General features: G+C 43.5%; 4 protein-coding genes and 1 long non-coding RNA gene across 7 annotated transcripts; 3 read left to right on the top strand and 2 right to left on the bottom strand.

Annotated features, from left to right (window-relative positions):
• Positions 1-966: 966 nt before the first annotated feature.
• LOC112346539 lies at positions 967-2206 on the bottom strand. The gene is made up of 5 exons (XR_002992472.1): positions 2108-2206; positions 1972-2051; positions 1726-1860; positions 1137-1417; positions 967-1073 (listed from the first exon to the last, which is right to left on the bottom strand). It is a non-coding gene; the product is annotated as an uncharacterized LOC112346539 (long non-coding RNA).
• A 130-nt stretch (positions 2207-2336) lies between these two features.
• Positions 2337-4568, top strand: LOC9633002 (AT-hook motif nuclear-localized protein 16). Its single transcript, XM_024675731.1, has 2 exons — positions 2337-2921; positions 3006-4568. The coding sequence occupies exon 2, from the start codon at positions 3172-3174 to the stop codon at positions 4048-4050; it is 879 nt and encodes a 292-aa protein (XP_024531499.1). The 5' UTR covers positions 2337-2921; positions 3006-3171; the 3' UTR covers positions 4051-4568.
• Positions 4569-5176: 608 nt separating this feature from the next.
• Positions 5177-6495, bottom strand: LOC9633512. Of its 3 annotated transcripts, none has more exons than XM_024675659.1 (6): positions 6336-6495; positions 6199-6269; positions 6104-6135; positions 5616-6050; positions 5449-5539; positions 5177-5389 (listed from the first exon to the last, which is right to left on the bottom strand). In XM_024675659.1, exons 1-6 carry the CDS (start codon positions 6466-6468, stop codon positions 5303-5305), a joined length of 849 nt encoding a protein of 282 aa, XP_024531427.1. In that variant the 5' UTR covers positions 6469-6495; the 3' UTR covers positions 5177-5302. The 3 variants fall into 3 exon arrangements, with proteins under 3 accessions (XP_024531427.1, XP_024531429.1, XP_024531430.1); XM_024675661.1 differs by having other exon boundaries at positions 6199-6266; XM_024675662.1 differs by having other exon boundaries at positions 5276-5389; positions 5449-5534.
• A 154-nt stretch (positions 6496-6649) lies between these two features.
• On the top strand, positions 6650-11719 carry LOC9633511 (sugar transport protein 13). The gene is made up of 5 exons (XM_002970832.2): positions 6650-6800; positions 6865-7190; positions 7262-7885; positions 7943-8344; positions 11654-11719. The coding sequence occupies exons 1-5, from the start codon at positions 6650-6652 to the stop codon at positions 11717-11719; spliced, it is 1569 nt and encodes a 522-aa protein (XP_002970878.2).
• A 2746-nt stretch (positions 11720-14465) lies between these two features.
• LOC9633001 (protein DETOXIFICATION 46, chloroplastic) lies at positions 14466-17166 on the top strand. The gene is made up of 14 exons (XM_024675729.1): positions 14466-15107; positions 15162-15256; positions 15315-15423; positions 15476-15528; positions 15584-15639; positions 15713-15851; positions 15919-16056; positions 16105-16173; positions 16233-16337; positions 16396-16524; positions 16581-16658; positions 16716-16787; positions 16841-16903; positions 16969-17166. The coding sequence occupies exons 1-14, from the start codon at positions 14612-14614 to the stop codon at positions 17029-17031; spliced, it is 1665 nt and encodes a 554-aa protein (XP_024531497.1). The 5' UTR covers positions 14466-14611; the 3' UTR covers positions 17032-17166.
• The last annotated feature ends 2149 nt before the right edge of the window (positions 17167-19315 follow it).

The following is a 19315-nucleotide window of genomic DNA, read 5'->3' as shown; positions in this document are numbered from 1 at the left end:
CTGGTTCAAAGGCCCCAAGATGAAAAGAAGATGATGCATTGTTGGTGGCCGACACTTTCACATGGTTTGCTGCAAAGATGTGAATGGCTGAGATTCCATGGGAGTTTAGGGGCCAGGCTTGCACACAACACTATATGCTAGGGATTTTGGACGGCCAGAGAGCAGATCTCTCTCTCTCATTCACGATCCAACCAAGCAAAGTATCACATCGTCCATCCACTTAATTAAAATATTACACCATGGTCTACAACCATCCATGGACAAGGAGGAGTCCCAAAAACGAGAAAAAAAGAGATCGCAACTTGGTATCATGTCTCTCTCACACATACAGTGGCGGTGGGATTCTTTTCCCCGCACTGCATTTGCATTTGGCGTGTCACACATGAATTCATCCCGCAAGCGATGATCTCGGGAAGTTTACGCATGAGTGGTCTAAAGTGCGGGCTAGAAGTGGATCAAAAGGTCGTGACCACTTTGATTTTCGTTGCAAGATCGCTCGCCTTTTCTTAAACCTTGTGAAAAAACCGCAAAGGAGGCCCGGTTTTCGCCATTGGTAATGGAGAGCCGAGAGTCAAGATGCCCGTCCCATCGCCCAGAACTCGTCCAGATTTCATTGGGCATCTCGGAAGGATCGAGAGCGATGCTCAAACGGTATATAAATACGTAGCGCTACAGCCACACAGAGCGCATGAGGAGAGAAGTACGTATTTATATAATCTTTTCGCTCCAGGAATGTAACGTGGCTGCACATGGATGCACGTGCATGCATGTAATGCAAACCATGGATTAATTTCACACCTGCCTATGATAGTGTTAATCCAAACCATAGTCTTACTCCTAATTTGATTTTTCCATGTGCTCTATCATTTGTCTGGATTTGGAAGAACTCTAGTTTTCTTGTGCATAATGTACATTTAGTATACCAGCAAGAGCTTCCAAGTCCACAGCTAGAGACGTTTAAAAGAAGTTGTTTGTTAAGCCACACTCTTTTGATCATTGAATTTAAAACTTGATAGTAGTGAGCAAGTAGGTTCTTCATTCTTTTGGGAAACAAGTTTGTTACTCCAAACAACCTGAAAACAAAACCAGAATGATCATTTCTTTCTCTGAATCTAGATACCACCACCATACCATACCATGCGTATGATGATTGGTCCCATACGATGCCAATGTATTTACCTGGGCAGTAAATACCGCAAGCCTCGGGATTGCCGTATATGTCGGCCTGGCGGCCGACAACTAGACGATTGGAATTTCGCGAGGGAAGCCCGCGTGGCACGGGCAGCCGTTGGGTGGGGGCGATCCAACGGCCACGGTTGCGATCAAATCGAATGGATCATATACTGGTCAATCTTCAATAATGCCGACGATGACGACGCGAGATGAGCGTAAGTTCTTTTGCGTGACAACATAGGATCTGCAAAGATCACAAAACACACAAGTTGTGTCAATTGATGGAAGTATATCAAAGACCACGCACGCACCAATGTTTCTAACTGCAGAAAATGCGGCTGCCCTGCAGTGGATCGGATTGGATTAGAGCGAACCAAAACAAACGCGAAAGCAAACAAAAACCTCTTTGCCTCCCTCGTCTACAAGTCACAGGGCGGTGGCGATCATCGTCATCGATCGGCATTCGCACGGACCCTCACGCACTTGCAGACAGACAGACAACCACGCAGACCACGCAAAAACAAACATTTCCAAACGTAAACAAAGGCTTACCTCACCCTGCCGCGGCCTCGGGATGGCCATTCACGAGCGGGCTGTAATTACACTGGTGGCGCACGACGGTAAAAGCCGGGCTTTGCGCGACTGGTTAGATCCAGTCCACATTTCCCAGCTCTTGTTTACCTCCTCCTGCCACAGCCAAAACAAACGATAAAAACTCTTAGAACAAAGAGCTCGATCAAGGAGAGAAGCGCTGTTGTTCGCTAGAGACTACTATAGCCAAGAGAGGTCTACACGTACCTTTTGGTGGTTTTGGCCGCTTGCTCGCCACTACTGTAGCTACTTTGGATCCCGCGAAGTTGAGATTCCAGGACGACCAGCTGAAAAAATAAAGTGAGAACGCGAAGAACTCCTGCTCTTTGTAAATTGAACGTACCCGCAGTGTGATGCCGGAGAGGGGGAGCGTAGTAAATGGATCACTGGAGGGACCCCATGCGCCGTCCCTGGTCCACCCACCACTTCACCTATCCCATACTAAGAACCCCACCACCAAGGCCAAGAGTGAGCAGCGCAGCCGCAGCACAGCAGAGATCATCGTCATCGTCGTCTAAAGCCACCTCTTCTCTCTCTCTCTCTCTCTCCTCCCAGTCCATAAGCTCAGTTGTTTAGTATTTCCGTCGACCCCCCATTCCCTTTGTTTCGTCTTTGTTTTCTCAATCACCACTGCTCGTCGTCTCGCACCACCAGCGCTGCTAAGATAAGTGTGTGTGGCATCGCTCTTTTGCCCCGGCCCCGAGCTCGGCTCTATTCTGCCAATTTAATATCCCCTGGGAGGTGCCTCGCAAATCTTGTGTCCGCAATTTTTTTGGCTCCAGATTGCCTCGCCCTTGGTGGGTCTGCCTTGCTCCCTTTCTTTTCTACTTCTTCTCCTGCTTCTTGTTGTGTGCTGCCGCTGCTGGTGCTGCTGCTGGTTATTCCCTTGATGCTGCTGTTGGTGCTGTTGTTGCCGCTGCTGCTCCTGCTCCTGCTGCTTACTCTTTTATCTATGTCTCTCCGTCACTAAGCCTGCTCGATCGACGTCATCTGTGTCTTTGCCGGGGAGATTGCTGGCTGCCTTTGTTGCTTATTTTTCCCCATCTCATGTTGCTCCACTGGGCTTAGAAAATAGCGCTGCCGGGCCAATACCACTGTGCGTCAAGCGGACTCGCGTCGTCCAAATTGATATCTTCCAACAGGGAAACTGAAAGAGGGTGAGCAAGCATTTTAGAAAGAATAAGAAAAGAAAATGAGAGATTTCTGCGAGAGTTCTCTCACCTTCGATCGCTGTACTGCAGTTTCGCTTGAGCAGGAGGCAAGAATTGGCCGAGATCAGATCAGATCTGGCCCTGTTGACAGCGCCTAAGTCACTAGTGTCGGTCGAGTAGATGAGCAGTAATTCCCTCTCGACAGGGAGCCAGTCAAGATTTCCATCTCGGCACCCGGTTGCTGGCATGTAAGAGCATGGATCCTGGCCTTCACGGTCACCACCACCAGCATCACCACCACCACCACCAGTTTGTAAGCCCGCTACCATTGGCACAGGCCGGCACCTCCGAGGAAGAGAACAGTAACAGCAGCGGCCCTGGAAGAGGAGGTCCGGGAGGAATCACCACCACCACCACCACCATCGACAAGTCCCGCGGTAACAACAAGAACTTGAAGACGGCGGCCACCACCAGCAGCAGCGGCGGGATGGGAGCCGGGGAGATTGTCCGCAAGCCCCGTGGCCGGCCACCCGGCTCCAAGAACAAGCCCAAGCCACCGATCATCATCACTCGCGACAGCGGCAATGCCATGCGTCCGCACGTCCTGGAGATTGCCGGCGGATGCGACGTTGGAGAGACTCTAGCCGCATTTGCTAGACGAAGGCAGCGCGGGCTCTGCGTGCTGGGCGGTAGCGGTACTGTCGCCAATGTCACGCTGCGGCAGCTCGCAGCACCCGGTTCCACCGTCACCTTCCATGGCCGCTTCGAGATACTGTCCCTGTCCGGAGCCTTCCTGCCTCCTCCCGCGCCTGTAGCCGTGGCGGGACTCACTGTGGCCTTGGCTGGATCGCAGCCCGGTCAAGTCCTGGGAGGCAGCGTCGTGGGAGTTCTAATGGCTGCAAGTCCAGTGCTCGTCATCGCCGCTTCTTTCGTTGGTGCGACTTATGATCGACTTCCGCTCGAGGACGAGGACCCCAACCAGGTTGCGAGTAATAATGTGTCGGCGGCTTCCGGAGTCACCTCGGATCCATGCAGCATGGCCTTGTTCAACCTCGCTCAGAATCCTCTAGCCAATTGCCAGCTTCCTCCCGATGTTCTCGCGTGGGCCGCTGCCGGGAACCGACCGCCGTTCTGACAGATATCTTCTTCTTTCCTCGTTTTAACTTCCTCTTGCTCGGGTCGCCCAGTTTCATCGGTTGCTCCAGCTGAAGACTTTGATCACTGCTCCCCACCCCGTCATGATTTTCATTCTTCTTACCCTCCTGTGCCATCATTTTCCTTTTAGCGTTCCAGCCAGCAGCTTGGAAGCTTTCTCAAATAACCCCTTCCAGTGCTGACGTTTCCGGCAAATCGATCGAGAGCTCTTGGCTGTCTAGCGTTGTTGTTACTGTCGTCCTAGTGTGTCCAATCCAACGTCACCTTGGATACCCGATGATCGGGATCAGATACGGATGTGTCTTTTCCCCTCTTTTGGTCAGCAATATTCTTCATCAGATAATATGTCACTGAACTTCTTCCAGCGGCAGCTTCTTCCTCTAAATTTCTCTTTCACTCCAATTTGCAGCATGCCTGCGATAGAAAATGAAAATTGCAAAAAAATGTTAAAACCCCCATGTTCCAGGGAAAAACTGAAAGAAAACGGATTGCAAGGAATTTCCTCACCTGGCTTCCCAACTGAATAAAAAAGCGAAGGAACGCGATCGGCTCCCCAGTGAAACATCTTGGTTAAGCTTGAGAGATAGAAAGGCACCGCAGACAGGCCGCTGTACTTGTTTACTGCCCTGCAACAATGATATTCTTGATGCCCGATCGCTTCGTTTCCGTGCATGCGTGCTCAAGAGCTGTCGACAGCTTGTCTCATCTCAAGGCTGTGTGGAGTAAGCGCTTCCTGTTCAAATTCATAGCCAAAGTATGATAACTACACCCATATTCAAAGTTGCAGAGCGGAAAAGAAAATAGCTTCACCAGGCTTGTCGTCGATCATATCCGAAAGCTGCAAGACGTGTGTGGCCGCATGCTTTCCTCCACTCTGCAAGGCCTTCGCAGCACAAACAACAGACTGAGGATTTCTTTTAAAACAACTGGTACCTGAATCAAACGTGCTCGTTGAGTTCTGTTTTTCAAACAAGCCTTCTAAAATTCCTGCACAAGTCCAGCAAGCAATCTCTGAGCTCTGCAGGGTCGGCCCTTCTGTAGATAAACGCCCAATCTTCCTAGAGGTCGTCAAAAGGGTCTTGAAACAAGCCTCACCTTTACAATCATTGCCACAAGATCTGAGTACATGTCATTAGAATTAAGAACTGGAGCTGTGATTGTTCGTTGACAAGCAATCGGCTCCATTATATTCAGCAAACGGTAACGCAGACATTACCTCACCGTTACCATTCTTATGCACCATACTTTGGTGCTTTCCAAAGCTTAAAAGCAACCTCATGGAGGAACCTGTCTGCCAGAATTGTAAGATTCCCGCATTTCTGACATAAAACAACACGCCGTTAGAACACTTAATAAAACGCCAACAGGCACACGGTACCTGGCGAAACTCTTCGAGCTGAAGACATGTGCAGTGGTCTCTACGTGTCACTGCCTTTTGGTGAAAAACCGCTAGAAGAGAACAATCTTTGCTGCCAGAAACATGTTTTTGTCGTTAGAAAGATTAAAAAAGAAAGAAAGAAAAAGCAAAACGAACAAAAACATTACCTTATGTCCTCTACAGGTTTTCCGCCTTTGATTGAGTAGCTTTGCCGTGGACGAAGCTGACGTAGCTGCTGATCGATGAACTCGGGGATTTCCACTTCAGAAAGAGCGTTCCCGTACCCAAGAATAAGCACCAGGAGGAGATTCTTTGCAGGAGCGTTCTTCAGTTTCCCAACCAGAGAATCCATCCACTCCGTAGAAATTGCTGGCGACTTTTCCAGATCGTTGTCAGCCACCAAGTGTAGGAAAAGCAAGTCGAAAGGCTTTCCTCCCGCGGAGTCGCCAACTCCAACCATGCCTAGAAATTTAGAAGGCATATCTTCGGCACCAATTCCTTCATGCAAGTCTTGGAAACGACTAACGACGAATCCTGCTTTACTGCCAACAGCAACGGCCTGCTCGGAATTCGTCACGAGTGCTGCATTCATTCCCATAAATCTGAAAGAAGATAGCAACAAAAAAAGTATAGACACCTTTGCGAAGATTATTACCTTTCAGACACAGTCTGGAAGCTCTTGCCCTCCTGATTAGAGTAGAACAGAAGGCATAAGAACACAAAAAAAAATCTCCATAAAGAAAATGCCACCTTGTCAGCATCGTAGAGATCGAGCAGCTGGATCAAAGCCTCGGCGCTTCGATTTCCATCGGAAGCAGCTGCTGAAATCAAGAATTTCTTGTTTCTACATGCTAGACGGAGGGGAAAGCAAAATCACAAGCGCTTACCCGGCGATCGAAGCGCCAGAAACCCGCAGCAGCCATCGGATGCCAGAGAATGGAGATTCGAGTGCTGCGCGGCGACGTGCGGCAGGAATCCATCGCCGAATATCACCACGGATCGAGAGGGCCCGTCCGCCATGCTCCAAAATCCTCGACCCCGAGCATAAACCCTAGAAAGCCGTTGCCAGTAAAAAAGAAAAAGGCAGCATATTCCAAGAATCGGATCACAGAAAATATGCCCGAATATTTTTAGTAAGCGTTATCCATTTAGCGGGAATATAAAGCTGGAAAAAAAGTTTAGTTTGATCGAGGTTTTGGTTATGGCGGACGACCAGGGAAGAACGCTGGAAGGATGCGAAGAGGAGCAGCTCATCAAGAGGGAGAAGAAGAAATTCACATCCAGCGTCTTGATCGCCTGCGTCATCGCTGCCAGCAGCGGCCTCATGTTTGGCTATGTGATCGGCATCTCTGGTGAGTGATCGATCGCAAGATCCTTAAAATCTCCTTTGGCTGATCGGTCGATCTCGATTTCCAGGCGGTGTGTCGGCAATGAAAGATTTCCTGGCGAAGTTCTTCCCGTCGATCAGCCGCGATCCATCGAAAGGCAGCAGTGGATCTGGGAATTACTGCCGGTACAATGACCAGCTTCTTCAGCTTTTCACGTCCTCGACCTATATTGTGGGATTGATCTCCACGTTTGGGGCGTCCTACACGACGAGGGACCTGGGGAGAAAGCCGACGATGCTCATCGCTGGGATTTTCTATCTCGTGGGGACTGTCCTCAATGCTGGAGCTCAAAGCCTTCCCATGCTCATCATCGGTCGCGTCTTCCTTGGCTGTGGAATTGGTTTTGGAAACCAGGTGAGCGTTTTTCTTCGATCTTATTTCCTCTCCAAGGCTGATCTGATCGATCGAGAGTTTTCTCTTCGCAGGCTACTCCACTCTATCTTTCAGAGGTTGCGCCACCACACTTGCGTGGAGGACTTAACATCCTCTTCCAGCTAAACATCACGACCGGGATCCTCATCGCCAACTTAGTAAACTACTTCACGGCAGCATATCCGTGGGGATGGAGGCTGTCCTTCGCTCTGGGAGGGATCCCATCACTTCTTCTCACTCTCGGGAGCTTCGTGCTCTCGGAAACGCCAAACAGTCTGATCGAGCGCGGCTACTTGACGCAAGGGAAGCAAGTGCTTGAGAAGATCCGGGGAACCGACCAAGTGGAGGAAGAGTTTAACGATCTCGTCGAAGTTGGCGTGGCTTCCAGCTTGATCAAGAACCCGTTCCGAGATATCATCCGGAGGAAAAACTTGCCGCCGCTCATCTGCGCGATCTGCCTCCAGTTCTTCCAGCAAGCTGGTGGAATCAACGCTATCATGTTCTACTCGCCGGTGCTGTTCGAGACTGTGGGATTTGGCAGCAATGCCTCGCTGGTTTCGACGGTGGTCATCGGCGGGATCAACGCAGTTTGCACTATCATCTCCATGGTGGTCGTGGATAGATTCGGACGCAAAATTCTCTTGCTCGAAGCTGGCGTGCAGCTCTTCATCGCTCAAGTAAGCATGTTTCGCTTCCAAATTCCAGTTTTTCTTATTGATCCATTCTTCTTGCAGGTTGGGATTGCGATTCTTCTCGGCCTCGGACTAAAAGACTCGGTGAATCTTCTCACGCCAATGCAGGCCATGGCGGTGGTGCTCATGGTGTGCTTGTTCATCTCTGGATTTGCATGGTCTTGGGGTCCTCTGGCGTGGCTGGTCGCCAGCGAGGTCTTCCCACTCGAGGTTCGCTCCGCCGGCCAGAGCATCACCGTGTCCACCAATCTCTTGTTCACTTTCGCCATGGCGCAGTCCTTCCTCTCCATGCTGTGCGTGCTCAAGTACGGAATTTTCATCCTTTTCGCGGCATTCCTCGTCGCCATGACGCTCTTTGCCGCATTGCTACTGCCCGAGACTAAAGGGATTCCAATCGAAGAGATGAGTGGCTTGTGGAAGAGGCACTGGTTGTGGAGGAGATTTGTATAGGAGAGAAAAAAGAGAATAACAGTATTGACTTTGACTAAGTCAATCCCTTGACTGAATTCAGTCCCGCCCAATGCGATAGCAATCACTATACTGGGCATAATATATGATTCAGTTCCACGCTGTTAAGTTTAAAATCTTTTAGTGGTCAAATAGTGATCAAAATCACCTAGAACTCTACAGTTGGGTGATCCCCTTCAATTGCATTGCTTTGGTTAGAATGAGAGCATGGGTTGCACTGTCTCGAGCTAGACACTGCCGAATTTGAAGAGAAGGACTTATCTCCAAGAACCTGTGAAGTATTATGTTTCTGGAGACAATGCAATAAAAGGACAGAGGAAATATACTAGATCTTTTCATTTGAAATGGTAGTCCGATAATGAGTCCAATAGATACTATAGTGTGAGTTCAATAGAATTAGTTGAATGGCTAATTTGGACTTGATTATGAAGTATATAAATTTTTAACATTTGAATTGAGATAATTATTTATTGTTTCTTTAATATATATATATATATATCATAAGGGTGTAGAGTTTTGTTGATGCTTCACCATATAAACTATTATACAATCATGATTTGATATTACTAACAAAGTTGAATTTACTTTTGCAATTGCTATAAACTACCAATGCTAGGTCTTAAGATTATTATTTGATGAGCATTCTTTTATTAATCTAAGCAAAGTTTGTAAAAAATTTAGGTCGTGTACAAATGGGACGACAATGGCATTATAACTATCATCATCATCCATCTATGAAGTACAAAATAGATGATTTAGTATTAGTCTATTCTTCCAATCTTATGCTATATGGTTTGTTTAAGGGGTTTTTTGTTTAGTGGAAAGGATCATATTGAGTGTTATGGCAAATTGGACCACAAGTTTATAAAGTTTAATATAACATCTAACAAGTTAATCCTCTAAAAATTATATATATGTAGTGGTTGTCAAGAACAATTAGCACCACTTACATACTAATTAATACTTCCTCTTGATATTCCTCCAAATCTTAGCCCATTCACTAGAGAACTTTGATTATTTTCTATCATTCTGAGAGAAGGGAATGATTTAAGGTTTAAGTGTACAGTTATGATATCAAATACTAATATGAGCATAATGGGATTTTGAAATTCAGACCTCTTGTATAGGTTTTTGGGTTAATTGATATGTATATTTTTATATTTTATTTTTATATTCCATGCACTCACAAAATTTATATATACTACTTTGGCATTTATATTGTAATCTACTCTATATTTTTAAATTACTGTCAAGAGCTTTTTGTTAGAATAAATAATTTAATGCCCTATACAATAAATTTTAGTATATCTTGTTATTAACAACAAGCTATGTTGATGGATAAAAAAAACTTGATAGCTTAGTCTAGTTTTTATAATATTAAGATTAGTTTATAATATTTAAAGAAAATTACAAATGAATTAGAGAAGAACCAGAAAATCACAATCATAAACCATTGGATTGAAAAGGTGAAGAAACTATTACTTAAGGTGAGATAACTATATTGTTCTGCAGAATTTGTATATATAAAAATATTATATTAATATATTTTTCTTTCAGAATTTGAATATTTATTAAGGTAAGCTGGAAAACAAGACAAACACTCATGGTCTTGCCTTGCAAAAGATGGCCAAAATATTGGTTCAATTTGAATCACATATATGAATCATAAATGGAATATCAATCATAAAATCACAATCATCAATCACAATTTGAATCACACATAAATAAATCTTCACAGAGTTTTAAGAATTTGTTATTGGTATAAATGTTAAAATGTAAAACTTTATATGATTATAACATGATCCCATCACTCTATAATGATAATATACCAAGAATATCCTTAAACATAATTAACAGTTTTGCTTATTACAAACTTTAAATGGATTTGTGTTGAACACCACAGTATAGTTCCTCACTTTCTCAAAAATAAATTATTAATAGTAAATTTTCAATAATAGGCATGAAAAGGGTTTCCCTAAAAGAATTACAATAGAAATACTAGTGGTTTAGGATTTGTAAATTGTTTTGATGACTAAACCAAAACATTTTATTTAATCTTTAATGTCTCGAGCGACAGAGAAGGATCATAATCACAGATTTCTCATAGAAATACTAAATGTGAATTGATTTCTGTTTTAACAACTTAGATAGTAATTATAACCACAACATTGACTCAAGTTTAGATATATATCGTATTATATTCTGTTGAACAAATATTGAAACTTTACTTACAGTGTGTGAATAAAATTTTATTTACAATTTCTTAAGTACATTACTGAGTTTAAATGTTGAAAAAACTCAAACTATGTACATGTTGACAAGCGCGACGACAATATCCGGCAGTCGTTCCAGTTGACACTCGATGATCCTCCTGTGAACAGCCTTGCCTTGTCGAAACGTTTGAGGGGAGCACGCCGAAACAACGGCCGCGTATGTCGAATGAGTTTTGAGTCAACAAAAATTCTTAAATGTTAGTCAAGGGCTTGACATAGTCAATCCTGTTTTTTTTTTCTCTGCTATACAAATCTCTTCCAGAATGCCTCTTCCACAACCCACTCAACTCTTCGATTGGAATTCCTTTATTCTCGGGCAGAAGCAATGAAGCAAAGAGCGTCATGGGGACGAGGAGTTCCGTGTAAAGGATGAGAGTTTATACTTGAGGAAGGACCATGGCTAAAGTGAAAAGAGATCGGTGCACACGGTCATGCTCTGGGCCTGTGGAGCGAACCTCGACTGGGAAGATCTCGCTGGCGACCAGCCACACCAACGGGCCCCAAGACCACGCGAATCCAAGCATACCATGAGCACCACCGCCATGGCCGTGAGAAGATCTTAGTCCGGCTCAATCACCACAAGAAGAATGGAAAACTTGGAAGGATTTAAGTCTTTGTACAAATTTCTCCTGCGAAGCATGGTAGCCACTTTGTCTAGTCCCACACAGCTACAAGGCATCTGTGAACGGAATCATGGAAAATGAATTTACTTGATGAAAATCTCCACGCAAGCTTCAAGCAATAGAATTTCGCGTCTGAATCGACAACCAACGTGGATTTTGTCTTTCTTATCCCCTTCACCATCCTTCATGCATGGATAGACATTGACCCTGTGTAGATCACTATGGTGTGAATCTCTCCGATAGCAGACAATGCGAGAAGCGTGAAAAAAACCACGATGGACATGACAGTCAGGAATTGACATTCGCGTTTGTGTTTATTCTGATGGAAGCAAAGTATGAGTGGAAGTTTGTGGACAATCGCACGCTTGTGGATTTGCTCCCATGCTAAGCTGGATGATTTCTCGATGGAAATCACGGGTGTACAAGCGAGGAGAGTTTTATGGCCTGAAATTTAACTTTATAGAATGATGATTTTTTAACAAGGAAAAATAAATAAATATTTACTTCTTATTTATTATTATTTATTAATCCAATTAATCAATAATTATAAAATATTTGTAATTTATAAAAAGTAATAATTTTGATTAGGAAGTGTTTAGGAAAGTTTATAAAATATAAACATATTTATAAACTATAAATATAAATTTAATCCAAGTATATTTTAGGCATAGAATTATTGGAATTGGCGTTGTGGATTACACACGGTTCACTTTCTTCTCCTGTTCTTCTACTATCAGAAGTTTTATTATTTTCCTCTGGATAAGTTATATTCTCATTATCATTTGTTGGGGAAGGAACCTTCTAACGAAGTTGAATATTGCACCACCATCCTTCCTAGTCTCTTTTTCGAGAGTTCTTGGATGTACTATCACAACTTGAAAGGTGTGGATCCCAGTGTTATTCTACATCTAAGGCATGATCCTGGTTCAACAAGCAGCTTGCAAGATCAATCCCATGTTGGAGCCGCTTATCAAGCAAGAATTGTAACTCTTTCAAATAAAATTTATCTGTCCTATGGAGGTGGCTGACTAAGTATCTTCCATTGTTCCAATACGTAAAGCTAATGGCAACATACGCAATTGCGACTATTCGTGATTATTCTATTTATTCTGGATATTCATGATGTTCCTTACTCAGGCTACAATCAAATCCAGAGATCAACTGAAGGCCGTTTTCCAGACACCTTGAAGATTTTATGAACGGTCCTGCATCTTTTCAACGTCTTATGGTATTCACATTCCACGACTCATAATCGTGTAACTGGGAGTTCTTATGATATTCGTATCAGTCAACTCCGCCAAGTTTTCTGTTTCTGACGGCAAACTAGTGGGACACCTTGTTAGTGCTCGTGGAATTGAGATATATAAGCCCAAGATTGAGCAACTTTGCCATGCTCCATTTCCCCTTAATATTCCCAAGTTGCTTTATAATCTTTTATGATCTTCTGCTCTCTTTATGTGTCAACAAGCATATGAACGTTTACTAGATGCTCTTCCATTGCGCTTGAGCCACTAGATTTCACTTAACAATTCCACCTCTTTGTGGCTGTACATCAGGAGATCATCAATATCACTTTATGTCAAGGTATTTCACGTGCCTTCTCCTCGATAGCACTGTCGGCTCTTTATTTTACTGGTTGAAATCTTGAAAACCGGAGCTGGCGAAATTTCGATTTGGTCGTTATTGCATGGCCATCGCCTTTGCTTTTCAAAAGCTTCACCATTACTTGAGATCGAAGGAAGACCGCCATTCCAACTTCACATTTCGGCTTTCTTATCTGCTGAGTAGACCAGTACTACAGGGCCAACACGCACACTGGATCCTTCAACTCCAAGTTGTTGACCAACAAGAACAAGACACGTTCTTAGTATCACCATACGCGCCGAATGATCAGCTTGCGGCTCAGCAACCACCAGTCCAGTCTTCCTAGTTTAACGTCCTTGGTATGAGGATTTGCTTAAAATTCTCCGAGGTCATTTCGCAGCGATGAACACGAGCAAGAAAATTCTGTGAGCTACATTTATAGACAGGCTCTGCAGTATTGCCATTCTTGTCAACGGTTTCAAGCAGTCCGCCATTCATATTGAGCCGGAGGGTCCCTTTCCGCACTTGGGTTTGGACTATTCGGGTCCATATCCCTTGGCTTCTAATCGTCACGCTTACATTATTGCGGTGACTGATAGCATCATAAAATGGGCGGAGGCTAGATCTTGCACTGCTGCCGACCAGCAAACCAAGGCAAATTTTCTTTACAATAACAATTTGTTGTCGTTTTGGTGTTCCAGGCTCGAGGATCCCATTTCTTATTTCTTGGGAGCAGTTGTAGCGGATCTGACTATAAAGCTGGGGATATCACACCTCAAATCGCGTCCTCAAGGCAAACGGAGGTTCGCGCAAGTTGATCTGCGCTGAGGCTGGAAAAGATACATAATTGGATCGGAAGTATAGCCTCAAGACCATAAACGAGACGAAACGGTGTAAAGCCAGTAGGTAGTTTCTCAGTCGTCAAGAAAGTCGGCCATGCGCGCGGATTATCCTGAACTAGCTTCTAAAATCGACTTAAGAGATACTCGATGAAGACCGTGAGTGACTTGGCTGCTGTTCGGGTCCAGGTTCATCCGCTTCCGGCCAATCATCATCACCTCGCGAAGTTCGACAAAAGCTTCCGAATCAAGAGGTACTATCTCATGCTCTTCGATTTTTGCTTTCTTATCTACATCCGTTTGAACTCTTTAACAGTGAAAGATTTCGGGCCTGAGTCGGGGATAGACGTCGTCCACCTCCACATAGGAAAAGTCGCTTCTCAACGTGCGCGCTTCTTGTCTACTCTCTAGCAACCAATCGAGATCTCAGGGAAAAATAAGTTTTCTTTCAGATAGTTACAGGATTTTCCGCGTTGATGATTCTGAGATTGTGTCGCTGAACAACTATACTATGCATTGTTTTGCTCGTCTGTCATATCGATATTTCTGTGTTTTCTTGCATAGTTATTTACATGTGAAACACGGTGATGATAGAATTCTTGTCCCAAGAGCGCGACACTCGCACTGTAAAAGAATTTCTCAATAGAAAGCTCAAGAGAAACGAGTTTCTCCTTGTTTTTTCTAACCAACTTACACTTTGTGTGTGTGTATAGATACGCATGCCACGTATTGTACACGTGCCTTATCCGGGATTGAGTTTCAATGGCGGTACGTCTTTCACACATTTGTCTGATCGAGTGGCAATTCCTTGTCAGCTTGGACGAGGCTAAAGAGCGCTCATAGTGGTTTCAGTGAATCTCACCTCGGATCACAGCTTTTCAGTGATTTTTTTCTTTGTTCTATCGCTAGAGCCATTCGATAGCTATGGAGTGTGCCCCATTGCGTCTCTGGACCGCTAGGGCGGAATTCGCATCCCATTTGCATAGATTTGCAGATGGGCGATCGCGGCGTTGTGGCCTCAATCGCATTGCTCTGGTCAGAGTGAGAGGTAAGCAGCGGTGGCGCTGTCTCGAGCCGGAGAATGCCACCACTGCCGAATTCCAAGAGAGGGATTTGGCAGAGAGGGATTTGCCTCCAGCGAGCAATGATCCTGTCAAGTATTACGTTTCTGGAGACAACGCCATCGAAGCAACAGAAGGACTGCTCAAGGTTGCGAGCACTGCTACTATTCTCGAAGATAACGCACCTGAAGCACCGGCTTTCCTTCAAGACGATGATAGCACGAATCTGGTCGAGGAAATGCGCCAGATCTTTGCATTTGCAGGTCCAGCTCTGGGGATATGGCTATCTGGTCCGATTATGAGTCTGATAGATACGAGCGTGGTCGGCATCACGAGTTCCATAGAACTGGCCGCTCTTGGTACGTAAAGTTCAAACCATATACTTGTTTCATCCATGGTCTCTCGTTTTCCAGGACCTGGAACGGTGGTTTGCGATGGGCTGGGCTATTGTTTCCTGTTCTTGTCAGTTGCCATCTCAAATCTTGTGGCAATATCGCTTGCGAAAAAGGTATTCACGGAAGTGTTGCTTGATGAGCATTATCTTCGGCGTGAATTCGCCATCCCAGGACGAAACGGAGGCAGCAAACCATCTAGCGAGGTTTCTGTTCGTTGCGGTTTCCTGTGGCGTGGTGATGTTCACTGTGATCAAGCTTTCGTCCAGAACGATGCTTCATGGTACGTCTCTCGAGGTGTTCTTAAGACGATAGCAAAATCGGTGTTCTTGCAGCGTTTGTTGGGGGAAACACTGCGGTTATTCCTGCGGCCGCGTGCTACGTTGATGTAAGATCCGCAAAAGGTTTTATGTTCTGAAATTATGGCTTGAGCAATGTTTCAGATTAGAGCTTTCGCTTGGCCGGCAGTGCTGGTTACGATGGTTGGGCAAGGTGCAAGGTATGTGCACTCTTGATCATTCTTATCAGCCATGCAAACGTTTTAAGGTTCTTCTTCTTCTTCTTTTCCTTAGCTTGGGGATGCAGGACTCGGTAAGCCCTCTCAAAGTGCTAGCAGTCGTAAGCCTCATCAACGCTGTAGGAGACGTCCTGCTGTGCACATTTCTTGGATACGGTATTGCTGGTGCGGCCTGGGCGACAATGCTAGCGCAGGTTCGCAAACTTATCTAGCACTTGATGATAAAGTTTGAAAGCTTGTTCTGATACTTTGTGCTTGCAGTATGTTGGGGGGTTCCTGACGCTAAAGTCACTGAAAGACAAGGGCTATGATCCCCTGGCGATCAAAGTCCCTCGCATGGAAGACCTCGCTCAAATGATCAAAATAACGGGTCCGGTCCTTTTGACGATGCTGTCCAAGGTAAGTGTGACACAGTGAGCTCCAAAGCATTAACATTATATCCTGTAGGTAGCTTTTTACACAAGTATCACATTTTTTGCAACTTCACTAGGCGCGGTGACTCTAGCTGCTCATCAGGTCGATCACAACATCTTTTTCCTGGTTACTCATTTTCGCATGACTTAGATGCCTGACAGGTTATGGTTGGGGTATTTTCATTGTTTTCGGTCTGGGGAGAACCCCTGGCTCAGACTGCACAGTCTTTCATGCCCGGACTGCTTTGTGGTGGCCAACATAAACAGGCAAGTCTCGTGCATCTCGTTTGTGTTCTTGACCTAACTTTTCCTCCATCCTTTGCAGGCACGAAGGCTGCTACAAAAGCTCCTCGCCAGCGGCGTGGTTTTAGGAATAGCTTCAGCGGTTGTAGGCATTTCGATTCCAGTCTTCCTTCCGCAGCTCTTTACAAATGATTCCGCAATCATAGAAAAGGTGGGCGATGATTATCATGCTATGGAACTGATATGATACTCTCTGGTGCACCGCAGATGCACACCGTCGTCACACCGTTCTTTTTCAGCATAGCGCTGACTCCGCCAGCCCTCGCTCTCGAAGGAACGCTTCTGGTATAATTTGCATGTACTGAGATAACTATCGGGTTTAAATAACGTTGGCATTCACAGGCTAGCGGGGATTTGAATTTTCTGGGGATTAACATGGCATTTGCTTTTGTGTGTGGAACTGTACTTATGCTGGTAAGAAAGCAAACATCACCTGGTTTAAGAATCATACACATTTGCATGAACAGGTATTTCACAAGCTTGGCTTCGGCCTAAGCAGCTGCTGGTGGACCATGGTCTTGTTTCAAATGGTAACTTCGGACACTTCTGATATGCTGCAGAGCTTCACTTTGTCTTTCTCGTTTGTTTTGTTTAGAGCCGATTTATTGCGTCATTTTCGCGTCTGACTTCATCCAAGAACATCCTAAACAACATTTAAGTAAGTTATTGTAAGATAAACTTGATTAAGTTTGAATAGGGAGACCCAGGAAGAAACAATGATACTTTTCAAACCACTATAAATTGTTGTGAATGTAAGATTACAATGTTTTTACAATAATAGTCTTTATCTTAACATTGCATTGTACTTCTTGTCTCACTAATCCTTTTGCTGTCGTGTGCTCATTATGCTCTGAACCTTAGCATGTTAGCAATATAAACATTATAAAATGAGAGGTTGTCAATTAGAGTATGAGTACATCTCTTTTGCTCAGTGTGATTAGCAACCCTAAAAAATGAGAGGTTTATGAGTAGACATGTAGCCATGTCTACTTCATTGTCAATAATATAATAAAGTGCAGGAGGTGTATGTTTCTACTCAATCATAAATCAGGATATTGAGATTATAAGATAATATTTGGATACCAATTTTTAAATATGATAAAAAATTTAATAAAATCTATAATAATATAGAATTATATTTTTATTAAACTTTTCTAATTAAAATTTAACACAACTAAACTAGTGAAATAGTATATAGAAATAAATAAATTATGAAAATTCTAAATTAAATCTTTTCTTAGGTATAGACCATTCTCTTCCATAATGTTTATGAGTTTCAAAAATTCCATATCCAAATATATAATACTCTATATACTCCGATTCTTCATATTCATTATTACTATTTTGAACATAAACAGAAAAACTTATTGAATTTTCTTTATAAGGTCCATCATTAATTTTAAAATCACACCAAAATTGAGTACGACCAATCCATCTTGTTCCAAACTTGAATGAAAATCTTTGTCTATCATTTAAATTACCTGGGATTATATTATCATCTTTTGATGCACAAGATGGATAGATAGAGTATCCTATTCTATTAATAATAAAACGTTCAATAGAAGTAGAACTAAAAAATAATAAAAATAAATTAACTATAAAAATATTTATCTTCAGCTTAAAAGACTTCATCTGGAAATTTATAAGGTAAATGAAATTTAAATGACTAATTATGTAAAGTTGTTTTCCTTATGCTAATATATAATAGGAAAAATAATAGTTTAATAGATTATTTTATTTTATTTTAAAAATAACATAAAAAAAAACAAAAATTATATTATAAATTTATAATTAATTTGTTTTATAAATGTAAAACTTTTTATCTTTAAAGTTTTTTCTTAAATTTATAATATTTATCTTGTTTATTTTGTTGTGAAGTACTTTAGTTAATAGTAATATATATAGTGGTTCTTACAAATAAAAGATCAATATTTATTCATTGTGATTATCTATATTTAAATTTATTTTTCAGTTTTTTGGAGTATTAGTTTTTATATATATTACAAGTTGTGAGTGCTTGGAATATGGAAAGGGAATACATAAATGTGCATATCAATTAGCCCAAAAACCCTAGCTTATATACAAGAGCGAGTGGTCCGGATTGAAACTAATCCAACTACCAAAATCCCACTACGCTAATATTAGTATACAGCATCGTAGCCATACACTTGGCCCTCACATCATCCCCTCCTCTCGGAATAATGAAAGACCATCAGGGTTCTCTTGTAGACAGGCCGGGATTTGGAGGAACATCAGGAGGAGGCATCGGCGGATTTATAGATGGTATTAACTGCTCTTGATCCCTTTGTATGAAGTGTTTCAACCGCTGCACATGCACAATCTCTAGAAGATCGGCCTGTTGGACGTCATGCCGAACCTCATAAATGTGGTCCAACTTGCCGCAACACCCAATATGGTCCTTTCCACTGTGCAAGGAGCCCTTTAGATAAACCACGTACCGTAAGATGGGGAAAACGGACTAACACCAAATCATCCACTTTGTACTCTGCAGGTGGACGATGATAGGAGTTGTAGCGCCGTTGTTGTCCTACTTGTACGCGGCCTAAGTGTTCAGTAGACTCCGCTCGGATAAGTGGAAGAATGCTTGTCAAATATTAATCCCATGACTTAGCATCCGCAGCTCGTGGCAATCACGAAGGTAAACCTAGCTCCATTGGTAATATTGGATCATGACCATATAGGAGTTTATATGGTGAAGCACCAACAGGACTCTGCACCCTAGTGACATATGCATACCGAAGAGACGGCAAATAACCATCCCAATCCGAATGCTGAAAGTTCACATACTTCGCAATCATCCCCTTGAACGTCCGAACAAGCCGTTCCACCAGACTATCTGATTGTGGATGATAAGCACTCGTGACAGTGTGGCAAATCCCCAACCGAGACGTCAAAACATGAAATGCCTCAGCCATAAATGC

This window comes from Selaginella moellendorffii, unplaced genomic scaffold, assembly GCF_000143415.4.
Source record: "Selaginella moellendorffii unplaced genomic scaffold, v1.0 SELMOscaffold_15, whole genome shotgun sequence".
Classification (NCBI taxonomy): domain Eukaryota; kingdom Viridiplantae; phylum Streptophyta; class Lycopodiopsida; order Selaginellales; family Selaginellaceae; genus Selaginella; species Selaginella moellendorffii.
The sequence above is the reverse complement of the archived record's forward strand: the minus strand, read 5'-3'. Positions and strand labels throughout refer to the sequence as shown.

Bases quoted from the DNA above. Each gene is read 5' to 3' on its own strand.
- LOC9633002 (XM_024675731.1), top strand. From the start codon at position 3,172: ATGGATCCTGGCCTTCACGGTCACCACCACCAGCATCACCACCACCAC.
- LOC9633512 (XM_024675659.1), bottom strand. From the start codon at position 6,468: ATGGCGGACGGGCCCTCTCGATCCGTGGTGATATTCGGCGATGGATTC. The intron at 6,270-6,335 runs GTAAGCGCTTGT...TCTTGATTTCAG, and splicing joins TCTGGCGCTTCGATCGCCGG to CAGCTGCTTCCGATGGAAAT. The intron at 6,136-6,198 runs GTGGCATTTTCT...TACTCTAATCAG, and splicing joins ATCTCTACGATGCTGACAAG to GAGGGCAAGAGCTTCCAGAC.
- LOC9633511 (XM_002970832.2), top strand. From the start codon at position 6,650: ATGGCGGACGACCAGGGAAGAACGCTGGAAGGATGCGAAGAGGAGCAG. The intron at 6,801-6,864 runs GTGAGTGATCGA...CTCGATTTCCAG, and splicing joins CTATGTGATCGGCATCTCTG to GCGGTGTGTCGGCAATGAAA. The intron at 8,345-11,653 runs GTATAGGAGAGA...TCCCATGCTAAG, and splicing joins ACTGGTTGTGGAGGAGATTT to CTGGATGATTTCTCGATGGA.
- LOC9633001 (XM_024675729.1), top strand. From the start codon at position 14,612: ATGGAGTGTGCCCCATTGCGTCTCTGGACCGCTAGGGCGGAATTCGCA. The intron at 16,057-16,104 runs GTAAGTGTGACA...TATATCCTGTAG, and splicing joins TTTTGACGATGCTGTCCAAG to GTAGCTTTTTACACAAGTAT. The intron at 16,174-16,232 runs GTCGATCACAAC...GATGCCTGACAG, and splicing joins TGACTCTAGCTGCTCATCAG to GTTATGGTTGGGGTATTTTC.